The sequence below is a fragment of the Lipotes vexillifer genome, unplaced genomic scaffold (assembly GCF_000442215.2).
Source record: "Lipotes vexillifer unplaced genomic scaffold, Lipotes_vexillifer_v1.1 scaffold128, whole genome shotgun sequence".
NCBI classification, from domain to species: Eukaryota; Metazoa; Chordata; class Mammalia; order Artiodactyla; family Lipotidae; genus Lipotes; species Lipotes vexillifer.
The window spans coordinates 1,273,437-1,286,653 of NW_006797837.1; the positions used below are offsets into that span (position 1 = coordinate 1,273,437).

Here is a 13,217-nt window from a genome sequence, read left to right on the forward strand (position 1 = left end):
CAGACAGTGGAGATGACAAGAATGGAACCAGGAAAAGCAGGCAGGAGATCACTTAAATAATAAAAGGGATATATGACAGTGACTTGGACCAAGGTATAAGAGTACAAGGGGTGAAAAGTAAGTAGTTGCATTCTGGATATATTTTGAAAGATTTGCTCACAGAACAGATGTGGGAGGGTAAAAAAACAAACAAACAAAAAAACAACAGAAGAGTATAAATGACTCCCAGGTTTTTGGCCTGAGCAACTGAAAGGATAGCATTGCCATAAACTGCTGGAGTGAAGACTGAGGGGAAAAGATTTAGGAGAGGAATCAGGAATCCCATTTCTGACACATTAAGTTCAAAGATGCCTATTACACATCCAAATTGATATACTGAGTAAGAAGAAATGAGGAGCCACCATAGGCTCTGAAAACGGAATGGCTAAATGAGAACTGAACTTGAGATTAACCTGGTTAACGTCAGGTAAATTGAGCGGGGGGTGGGGGTGGGGGTGGGGGGGGGTGGCGCGCATTCACTGGAAGCCAGAAGTAGAGGGAAAAAAGCTAGCTGCAATGTTCAAGAGGACAACCTGAACTTCGAGGGTGGCAATGAAAATGGATTGGGGCAGAGGTTCTCAATGGAGCCAACACTACCCCGGCAGGTATTTTGGAAATTTGTGGAAATACTTTTGTTATCAAAATAGTTGGGAGGCCCTACTGGCAAAAAGTAAGGGAGGGGGTCAAGTGTTTCACATCTCCTGCAATGCTTGAAATAGTCACACACACACACAAACACACACACAAAAAGTGTCCTTTAATCCACTTCCTTTTAAATGACTCACCAGACCTCCATACTTGTGAAAAACCTATTATAATCATCCAAGCTTAGATTCCAACTTCATTTTACCAATGAAGTATTTTCTGCACATTTTCCCATACGCTGAATTTTCCAGGAAGGCAGCTATTATGTAAAATGAGGAAAGAAAACACTTTCCTTGATGCAAAGCTTTTATAAGAAATTTCAGCATTTTGAAAAACCATGTCACAGAGAACAATGCTGTTTCTAGCATTTAAGTCACCAACACAATACCTGTATCCCATGTTATATTCGTAGGTGTCACCTATAAATACATTACAGAAGAGATTTGAGATGGTTTTGGTAGACTTGGAACCAAATATTAAGTTAACAGACATATGAAATGCAGGATTCTCACTAATCAAAGTTGTTTAAAAAGTTAGTGTGGTCATTTTATGTATTAATTTTTATAGCACAATGATGAGAAATCTATCTTGCAATAATTATTTGAAATTGAACTTGTTTATTTTGGGGTTGCCTGTCATCTTTAAATCTTACTCTGAAAGTGTCACCAGAGGTCCACCTCACTTCCCTCAACCACTCTTACTACCAGTTCTGTTTCCAATCTACCCACATAGATCAAAGGAACAGAATAGAGAACCCAGAAGTAAACCTACACTTACACGATCAACTAATCTACGACAAAGGAGGCAAGAATACACAATGGGAAAAAGACGGCCTCTTCAGTAAATGATGTTGGGATTACTGGACAGCTACATGCAAAAGAATCAAAATGAACTATTTTCTCTCACCATATATAAAAATAAACTCAAAATGGATCAAAGACTTAAATGTAAGGTCTGAAACTATAAAACTCCTAGAAGAAAACATAGGTGGCACGCTCTTTAACATCAATCTTAGCAATATTTTTTGGATCTGTCTCCTAAGGCAAGGGAAACAAAAGCAAAAATAAACAAATGGGACTATATCAAACTAAAAATCTTTTGCACAGTGAAGGAAGCTATCAACAACAAAAACAGCAGCCTACTAAATGGGAGAAGATATTTGCAAACAATATATCCAATAAGGGGTTAATATCCAAAATACATAAAAACACATACAACTTAATAACAACAACAACCAACCAACCAACCTGATTAAAGAATGGGCAGGGGGGCTTCCCTGGTGGCGCAGTCGTTAAGAGTCCGCCTGCCAATGCAGGGGACATGGGTTTGATCCCTGGATTGGGAAGATCCCACATGCCGCGGAGCAACTGAGCCCGTGCACCACAACTACTGAGCCTGCACCCTAGAGCCCACAAACCACAACTACTGAAGCCTTTGCGCCTAGAGCCTGTGCTCTGCAACAAGAGAAGCCACTGCAAGGAGAAGCCTGCGCACCACAATGGAGAGTAGCCCCCACTTGCCACATCTAGAGAAAGCCCGCGGGCAGCAACGAAGACCCAATGCAGCCAAAAAAAATAATAAAAATTAAAAAATAAAGAATGGGCAGGGGACCTGAGTAGACATTTTTCCAAAGAGGAAGTGCAGATGGCCAATAGACACATAAAAAGATGATTAACAACACTAATCATCAGGGACATGCAAATCAAAAAACCACAATGAGATACTACCTCACATCTTTCAGAATCACTATCATCAAAAAGACAACAAATAATAAGTGATGGAGAGGATGCAGAGAAAAAGGAACCCTCATGCACTGCTGGTGTGACTGTAAACTGGTGCAGCCACTATGGAGAACAGTATGGAAGTTCCTCAAAAAAATAAAAATAGAACTGCTATATGATACAGCAATTTCACTGCTGGATATTTACCCAAAGAAAACAAAAACAGTAGTTGGAAAAGATATATGCACTCCGATGTTCAATGGAGCATTATTTACAAAGCCAAGACATGGAAGCAACCTTAGTGTCCATTGATAGAGGAATGAATAAAGAAACTGTGGTGTGTGTGTGTGTGTGTGTGTGTGTGTGTACACACAATGGAACATTACTCAATCATAAAAAAGAATGAAATCTTGACATTTGCAACAACATGGATGGACCTTGAGGGTACTATGGTAAGTAAAATAAGTCAGAGAGAGAAAGACAAATACCACATGATCTCACTCATATGTGGAATCTATAAAACAAAACAAAGAAACAAAACAAAATGAAAACAGACTCACATACAGAGAATGGGTCACTGCCAAAAGGGAGAGGAGAGAGGATGGACAAACCAGGTGAAGTTCAAACCTCCAGCTACATAATAAATACATCACAGGAATATAATATACAAGAGAAGGAATATGCTCAACAATATTGTAATAACTTTGTAGGGGGACAGATGGTTACTAGACTTATCATGGTGATCCTTTCATAACGTATGCAAATGTCAACTTATGTCATATATCTGAAACTAACAATATCGTCACTGTATTTTCATTTAAAAATAAAATAATTTTTAATGCTATCTTATTTGTGCCCATATGATTTCAATTTATGGAGGTGACTGAGTGCCAACATAGGCCAATGCTACTGAAGGAATATATTACTTACATATCCCAAGAGAAGGGTGCACACCACACCACACAGGGTTTGTTCAGGAGACAGAGGAGCGAGGGGGAAGCCTGGGCCAGAGCTTTTACTGGAGTTTCCTCAGGAAAGGAAAGGCAGAGCAAAGTAAACAGTGCAGGACTGGCTAGTATGAATTATTCCAGTGGGCTTTGAGCTACAAGGCTATCTCCAGTTTTCTGGTAGCTGGGCCTGGGATGATTTAGGACAGGGAAAATATTGGCTTGGTATGTGAGAGAGTTAGATAAGGAGGTAGCTGAAAGCTACAGATTCAGAATTACATATGAAAGGCATGCTCAAGGCAAGCTGCTGTTAATCTTTAGGAATTAGCCCCGGGGAGGGGCAGTCTCTATAAGACTGCAGAGCATCAAGAATGCAGAAAATAAGAAGTTATAGTTCATGTAATTGACCCTGTGGTGAAGAGATGACAAATAGACAAATATAGAATCTAAGAAAACAGAACAAATACAAACAACAGAAATTCACAGGCTGATCCTAAAATGTATATGGAAATGCAAAAGGCCCAGAAGAGGGGAAACAATCTTGAAAATTAAAAAAACAATACAGAGAACTTATACTGCATAATTTCAGACTTATTACAAAGCCAGAGTAATCAAGACTATGTGGTACTGGCTTCAGGATAGACAAACACATCAATGCAACAGAATAAGAGCAGTCCAGACACAGGCCTACCCATACAGTTGACTGAATTTTCTACAAAGCCCTAAAAGTAATTCAATGGTAGAAGGAAAATCTTTTTCAACAAATGATGCTAAACACCCAAATATCCATATAGGGGGCAGGTGGTAGGAAGGAACAATCTTGACCTTTACCTTATACCATTCATAAAAATTAATTCACAGACCCAAACATAAAAGTTAAAACTATATATGAAGCTTCCAGAAGAAAACACAGACTATCCTTGTGACCTTAAAGCTGACAAAGATTTCTTAAAATACAAAAAATACTAACCATAAAAAAATAATAATAAATTGGACTTTATTCAAATTAAAAACTTCAAAAGAGGGACTTCCCTAGTTGCACAGTGGTTAAGAATCCACCTGCCAATGCAGGGGACGTGGGTTTAAGCCCTGGTCCAGGAAGATCCCACATGTCGCAGAGCAACTAAGCCCAAGTGCCACAACTACTGAGCCTGCACTCCAGAGCCTATGAGCCACAACTACTGAGCTCACGTGCCTAGAGCCCACGCTCCACAACAAGAGAGACCACTGCAATGAGAAGCCTGTGCACTGCAATGAAGAGTAGCCCATGCTTGCTGCCACTAGAGAAAGCCCGCACGCAGCAATGAAGACCCACCACAGCCAAAAATAAATAAGTTAGTTAATTAATTAAAAAAAAAGAAAACTTCAAAAGATACCATTAGGAAAATGAAAAAGGAAGCCACAGACTAGGAGAAAATAATCATACTGAACATCAGGCAAAACACTCATATCCACAATATATAGAGAACCCCTACAAGTCAATAATACAAAGTCAGATAACTCAACTTGGGTAAAATATTTGAACAGACACTTCACAACTATGAAAGGCCAATATGCACATGAAAAGGTGCTCCTCATCATCGATAGTCATCAGCAAAATGTAAATAAAACCAAAATGGTACCACTTCACACTCATCAGGAAAAAGTTGTGTAATCCCACATGATGATGAGAATATGTAGCAACTTTCATAAATTGCTGATGCAAGTATAAAATAGTACGATCACACTGAAAACAGACGGGGAGTTTCTTATAAAGTTAAATACATACCTGCCCTACGACTTAACAATTCCACTCCTAGGTATGTACCCAAATGAAATCGAAACATATGTTCACCAAAAAAACCACTGTACAAACACATTCATAGCCGTTTTATTCATAATAGCCAAAAACTGAGAACAACTCAAATAACTATCAACAGATTGAAAACTGTGGTATGTTCATACTACTGAATAGTACTCACCAATAAAAAGGAATGAACTACTGATACACATTACATGTGGCTAAATCTCTGAAACCTTATGTTGAGTTTAAGAAGCGACTTGCAAAAAGCTACACATTATATGATCCTATTCATGTGAAATTCTACAACAGGCAAAACTAAACTACAGTGATAGCAATGAGAACAACTGTTCGCTGCTGTGGAGGAGGGGGTATTGACCAGAAATGGGCATAAGTGAATTTATCGGCATGAGGAAAGTAGTCTATAGCTTAATTCAGGTGGTGGATAAGCGTTTTTACATCCATCAAAATATGCTGAACTTGGACTTCCCTGGCGGTCCAATGGTTAAGACTCCATGCTTCCAATGCAAGGGCCACGGGTTTGATCCCTGGTCGGGGAACTAAGATCCCACATGCCATGCGTCGTGGCCAAAAGGTTAAAAAAAAAAAGCTAAACTCATTTAACTAATTCATTCAAAACCATTACATTTTATTAAATGTAAATTATACCTTTAAAATGGTAAAATTCGTTGCATATAATAGCCATATAAAAGTTGCATAACACAGAAATAATATTTGAATAAAAACAAATACCTTTGTCCACCTGCAAAGCTTCACCCCCGAGTGGCTCCCAATCAACTGATAACCTGAATGAAAAAACAGGGAACACAAAGTTGAACTGATTCAAAACCTCATTATCAAAAAGTGATTATAAAACTGTAGCAAAGTCATTTCTCTTTGTTTAAATAATGATAGACAACAATCCAATGCCACGAAGGTTTAATTCACCAGGATGATAATACAATTTAAAACATGTATGCATCTAATAACACAGACTCAAAATACATAAAGAAACAATAAGCTAATCCAAAATCACAGGGAGATATTTTAAGATCTCTCAGTATATAACAGATCTCATAGATCAAAACTCAACAGAGCTCTAAGATCTGAAGCAACACAGTAAACTCAATCAAGGACATAGAGAGCACTGCACTTAACAACTACAGGATGCACATGTTTTTCAAAGACCCAAGGAACACTTATGAAAACGAACCATGCACTGGACCATACAGCAAAAACAACTAACAGTATATTTCAGTACGATGAATGACTGGGGAACTGTCATCAATAATCTTCAAAAATAAATAAAGAATCAGATGGGCAACAGGAGATTAAAATAAATATTGCCCCCAAAAGTGGGAAAAATCAAATTCTAGGAACCTGACATAAATTCTCAGCACCGCTCCACAACCTATTTAAATATTTTGAGCCACGTAAGACATGAAAAGCATGGAAAAGCCACGCCAAAGCACTCACATTTCCTTATTTTAACAAACTAGTAGAGCAAACAAGTAGAAAATTCTGATTTCAGAAAACATTTAATAAAGTTTCTCATGAGGCTTCAAGTAATAAGCCACAATTATCATGAGTCTCTTGCACAAAAAGACTCTTGACTTGCAGATAAACGAGGTAAATGGAGAAATACAGTCTGGATGATGGCATAAGTGAATCAGTGGCTGGTTAAACATCCATATTCATAGGGTGATGATTAATGGAACAAAGTCAGTTTGGATTACAAGTCTCTAGTGGCAACATTACAGGGCTTTGTCTTCTATCCTCTTCCACATTTATGTAAACATCTTGCATATAAATAAAGCACTGCTTATCTACTTGAAGATGGAACCGAGTCCAACTGATCTGCTAATCTCAGATACAGAATAAGCATTTAAAAGATCCCCAGAGAAAATTCTAGTTCTCTTGGACTCCTACATTATATGTTGCTCATACCACTATCATAGAAATCACACTGTATTATATTAGTTCTTCATATCTTTCTCTCCCAAGATACATAGGATTCTACAAAATTCTGCATTTAGGTAGGTATGAAAAGACTGCAGAGTATAGGATGGAGAGCCCTGTAGCTGACCACAATACACACTATGCAGTTACTAAAACTGCAGTGCAGGATTCTGCTTGTAACCAAGATGGAGTAACAGAGGATTTACTCCCCCACCTGAAATACCACAAGCTGGACAAAATACATGAAACAACAGTTTTCAGGACACAAAACATCAGGCAACAAAGGAAGATGATCCAAGAGAGATGGGAAACAAACAAGGTTGAGCCCTACTATTACCCAAGCTTACTGCCTTGAAAGTTGCCAGGCTGTGCAGCAGGGAGAGAAGACACAAGCAGAGCTCAGTATTCTCCCCAAGTTGAGGACACGGAAGTAGAGAGGGGAGCCCCTGTGGCTAAAGTTTGCAAGACCGAGTATGGAGAGACAAAAGCTACACAGAGATTGAACTCAAGGGTCTGCGGAGGATTCCTGTAAGTACTTGCTTGAGTACTGCTTAGTGCATATGTGAGAGAAAAACTACCCAATAACGGGAAAGAACCATCTGAAAAGATTAAAGGCATGCCTGGTACTCACAGCCACCTGGGAACTGTGCCTGTTCCTACCAGTCAGACAGAAAACCTCAAGATTCCAAGGCACTGGGCAGAGTACACAGAAGTGTTTTGCCTCAATGGTGTGGGAAAAAATTAGCTGTATAGTGAGCTGTATATACAGAGCTCACTGTATAGTGAGCTCTGGTCTCACCCAACAAATCATAAAAGCAAGATGAAAAGGCTCAAGCTGTTTCCAAGTAATTTATCTTCATCCCAGAACAAAGCTCAAGAATGTTTATAGGAATTCAAAAATATCCAGTACCCGAAAACATAAAATTAGATCTGGCATCCAATCAAAGATTACCAAGCATGCAAAAAGATAGGAAAACATGATCAATAATGGAGAGAATAATCCAGCAACCAAAACTGACCCAGAAATGACACAGATGTTAGCAGATAAGGACATTAAAAGTTGTAATTGTATTCCATAAGCTCTGAAAGTTAAGCAGAGACATGGAAGATAGAAAAAGACCTAAACTGAACTTCTAGAGATGAAAGCTACATCAAGCTGGAAAAATACGCTGGATAGAATTACTAGAAGATCCAACTTAGAGACGAAGAGATTTTACTGAGTTAAACTTGCAGACAGCAATAGAAACTATCCAGTCAGGTGAAGCAGGACAGAAAAAATAATTTTACAATATGAAAACCACATCTGTGAGCTATGGGTCAAATTCAAGTGGCCTATTATACATGTAATTGGAGTTCCCAAAAAGAAGAAAGAGAGGGGGTGGCAGAAAAATATTTGAAGAAATAATGTCCAAAATTTGTCCAAATTTGATTAAAACTATACATCCACAGAACCAAGAAGCTCAACAAATCCCAAGAAGCATGAAGAAAACTACACTGAGACATATTATAATTAAAATCATTCAAAATCAGTTGTTAGAAGAAAATCAGGGGCTAAAAAACATTACATTTGAAAGGAACGAACAAAAGATGACTGCAGAGCCCTCATGAGAAGCACCGTGATCCAGCAGACAGTGGAATAACACCCTTAAAGTGCAAAAAAGAAAATAACTGCCAATTCTAGACACATCAGAAAATATCCTTCAAAAATAAAATTAAATTAAATAACAAAAAAAAATCCTTCAAAAATGAAGGCAAAAGAAAGCCTTTTTCAGATATACAAAAGCTGAAAAAATTCATCACCAACAAACCCACACTACAAGAAATGCAAAAAGGAGTCTTTCAGGCAGAAGGAAAAGGCCATCAGACAACACGGATTTACACAGGGGAATGAAAAATACCAAAAGTAGGGCTTCCCTGGTGGCGCAGTGGTTGAGAATCTGCCTGCCAATGCAGACAACACAGGTTCGAGCCCTGGTCTGGGAAAATCCCACATGCCAGGGAGCACCTGGGCCCGTGAGCCACAATTACTGAGCCTGCGCGTCTGGAGCCTGTCCTCCGCAACAACAGAGGCCGCGATAGTGAGAGGCCTGCGCCCCGCGATGAAGAGTGCCCCCCACTTGCCACAACTAGAGAAAGCCCATGCACAGAAATGAAGACCCAACACAGCCATAAATAAATAAATACATTGTGTATTATTTAAAAAAAAAAAAGAAAAATACCAAAAGTAGGGCTTCCCTGGTGGCGCAGTGGTTGAAAATCGCCCTGCCAATGCAGACAACTCAGGTTCGAGCCCTGGTCTGGGAAAATCCCACATGCCAGGGAGCACCTGGGCCCGTGAGCCACAATTACTGAGCCTGCGCGTCTGGAGCCTGTCCTCCGCAACAACAGAGGCCGCGATAGTGAGAGGCCTGCGCCCCGCGATGAAGAGTGCCCCCCACTTGCCACAACTAGAGAAAGCCCATGCACAGAAATGAAGACCCAACACAGCCATAAATAAATAAATACATTGTGTATTATTTAAAAAAAAAAAAGAAAAATACCAAAAGTAGGGCTTCCCTGGTGGCGCAGTGGTTGAAAATCGCCCTGCCAATGCAGACAACTCAGGTTCGAGCCCTGGTCTGGGAAAATCCCACATGCCAGGGAGCACCTGGGCCCGTGAGCCACAATTACTGAGCCTGCGCGTCTGGAGCCTGTCCTCCGCAACAACAGAGGCCGCGATAGTGAGAGGCCTGCGCCCCGCGATGAAGAGTGCCCCCCACTTGCCACAACTAGAGAAAGCCCATGCACAGAAATGAAGACCCAACACAGCCATAAATAAATAAATAAATACATTGTGTATTATTTAAAAAAAAAAAAGAAAAATACCAAAAGTAGTAACTACATGAGTCAATATATAAAATTTTTTCCTAACTATTTAAATCTGTAGTAGATAATTGTTTAAACCAAAAGAATAGCAATGTAGTACAGGGCTTAAACCATGTGTAAAAAAGTAAAATGTATGAAAACAATTGCATAGAGGTTGAGGAGGGCAAAAACAGAAGCACTGAAGGTTCTTCCACTTTACATGAAGTGGTGTAACACCACGTGACGATATACTGTGATACAGTAGAGTATAAAACCTCAAGCAACCACTAAGGAACAAAACAGTGCTATAGCTAATAAGCTAACAAAGGATGTAAAACAGAATCATATAATTTAAAAACAATCTAAAAGAAGGCAGTAAAACAAGAGAAAGGAAATCAAAGAACACGAGACAAGTAGAAAACAAACAGCAAGATGACAGATTTAAACCTATTATAAAAATCACTTTATTCCTATATGAATGAGACTTAATTTTGCATCAATACTGACAAACTGAACAGTAATCAGAAGTATTAAATATGATTTGACGTAAAAAAAAAATCACTTTATTCTACTCTAATTAAAAGGCATATAGGGCTTCCCTGGCGGCACAGTGGTTGAAGGTCCGGCTGCCGATGCAGGGGACACGGGTTCGTGCCCCGGTCCGGGAAGATCCCACATGCCGCGGAGCGGCTGGGCCCGTGAGCCATGGCCGCTGAGCCTGCGCGTCCGGAGCCTGTGCTCCGCAACAGGAGAGGCCACAATGGTGAGAGGCAAAAAAAAAAAAAAAAAAAAAAAAGCATATATATTTCTATGTAAAAACATTTGTATATTTTTGTCTGTCTCCTCTAATAAGTTGAGAGCTCCTCGAAGGAGATACGTCAAGTATCTTAAGTTCCTCTGCATTGCCAGAACTGTCACATAAAAGGATCTCAATAATTATAGAAAGAGGGAGGGAGGGAAGGAAGTCGGTCTACTCACCCCCAGTTTATTACTCTTTCTTCTACAGGAAACCAATATCATTCGTTCATTCAACTGCAGCCTTCTTCATAAGGTAGGACCACAGAAATCCAGATATACTTATACATAAAACACTTCTAATTAACCCAGCCTAATATCATATGAGGTTTAATAATTTCCCCTTAATAAACAGTGACGTGTAAAGAAGCCAATGATTGCACCTACCATCTGCATACCTGAGCCTCACTGATGGTAAAGTACCATCCCAATAAACCAAGCAAAGAAGAACCCTTGCTGGTCCAGGCAGCCAACACACAAGTGATCCACAGAAACAAGACCGTGACTCCTTAAACAGCTACAGCTGCCACAACCACACAGCAGCTGAGCCAACTATAGCAGGACTTCTTTATCTTTTTTTTTTTTTTTTTAATGCTACTCACAGCCCACTAAACTGATTTTGTAACCCCGGGAACAGGCTATGACCTGAAGTTTGTGAAACGTTGTTATGCAACCGCCTTGAACAGGACCTTGTCTCTTGGCTTCGGCATGATGACCCTTGACCCTGAGCAGAGGTCCCCACCCCAGGCCCTGCCGGGATCCTCCCGAAACGGGGCACGAACCCGCGTCTCCCGCATCGGCAGGCGGACTCTCAAGCACTGCGCCACCAGGGAAGCCCAGGACTTCTTTATCTTTGTTCCTCTTGGCAATCCCTATTTTATGTTTCCTCTTTTAGAATGCTTAAGAGTGTAGAATTATAACAGTTCTTGAGGACTTAAACCTTGTTTAGTAAGGGCTTCTCGGAGAGCAGGAGTTATCATAGCTCTTCTTTCACCGGCTTCATTCTTCACTGTGCTCCTGATCAAACTAGTTTCCCCTTCCTGCTGCTCCTTTTCTCTCTGTATTAAAATGAAAAGAATGAAACCCAGAATTGGTAATGGGCAAGGGAAATAACAGCACGACAATCAAACACACGTAGCATGGATAAAAGGGTTCATCACGAACCACACAGCCCATAAACCTGTTCTCTTCCAAGTGATCACATTTCCAGTCACACACTGAGCTAAAGACACACCAGGGGCTTTTTTTTTTTTCCAAAAAAAGTAACTACATATTCAAACACACACATCCACAAAACATAAATCAATAATCCACTTATCTAGATGTCAAATAGTTTTCACAATCTGAGCACAGATAGCTGCCCAACTGCAGCAAATTATTTCTCTAAATTTCAATTCCCTCACCTGAAAAGAGAGAAAAGGAATATCTGTGGAGCAGAAGTGTGTTGAAGATTAAATGAAACAAAATTACCTGGCACAATGCCTGATACATAATAGGACTTCACTAAATTATAGTAGTGCTGGTTATAACATCTGCAAACCCCCAAAACAAGTCAAAAAATTGCTCTGAGCTGCCCAGCCACCTGCTCAGAACCCAAGTCACTCCACCACCTCCACCTGCAGCCTCAAAGGCTTCTTACAGAAGATCCCATGGTAAAAATTTGTCTTCAGTGATAGAAATAAATCTGAAGGATAATATAAAACTGTGTTTCCTTTTGACTTTGGCCACTAGAAGATTCACAGCACAACTCTGATCACTGTATCAGGCCTTGCATCATTGGTGTCTTATATTCTGTCAGTGACGTCGTATTACAAGATGACCCCCATTCACCCTTTACATTGATTTCTTCCTCTCTTTTTAAATCTCATTACATGTATATATATTTTAAAGTTATCTCAATACTTTTTTGGAAAATGGTTAAAGTGCTAATTGATCATTTTGAGACAACCCACAAAGTCTGTGTTACACTTCAGAGGAGACATTCATCAGATCTTACTACGAGCTGCAGAAATCCAAAATAAGTCACCGGAGCAGGAGCCCTACCACCAAGCCCTAAACTACCCTCATTGCCTGTCCCATTTTCAGTGTCTAACCCCAGTGAATCAATGAGCAGACTCAAAACAACGCCCTTTCTACCTAAAAGTGACAACACCTCACAGATGACATGATGTCTCGGGTCTGTGTCAAACTAATACAGAAAAAGGAGGATGATCCATGTTTGAACCTGGGCAGGAAGTGAATAGGGATTTGCTGTCCCACCAGGGACTTCCCTGGTGGCGCAGTGGATAAGACTCCACGCTCCCAATGCAGGGTAACTGGGTTCAATCCCTGCTCAGGGAACTATATCCCACATGCATGCCGCAACTAAGAGTTTGCATGCTGCAACTAAGGAGCCCGCCTGCCACAACTAAGACCCAGTGCAACCAAATAAATAAATAAATATTTTTTAAAAAGAAAAAAAAAAAGAATCCTATGGTTTGTTCTTTT

General features: G+C 39.9%; 1 protein-coding gene across 1 annotated transcript in view; it reads right to left on the minus strand.

The window, feature by feature from the left end:
• LOC103068508 (S-adenosyl-L-methionine-dependent tRNA 4-demethylwyosine synthase) overlaps positions 1–13,217 on the minus strand; it is a 152,488-nt gene that overhangs the window by 106,793 nt on the left and 32,478 nt on the right. Inside the window, exons 3-4 of the mRNA XM_007469913.1 lie at positions 11,671–11,788; positions 5,886–5,938 (exon numbers count right to left, since the gene is read on the minus strand). Coding sequence (XP_007469975.1) covers positions 5,886–5,938; positions 11,671–11,788 — 171 coding nt within the window. The remainder of the gene's footprint in view (positions 1–5,885; positions 5,939–11,670; positions 11,789–13,217) is intronic.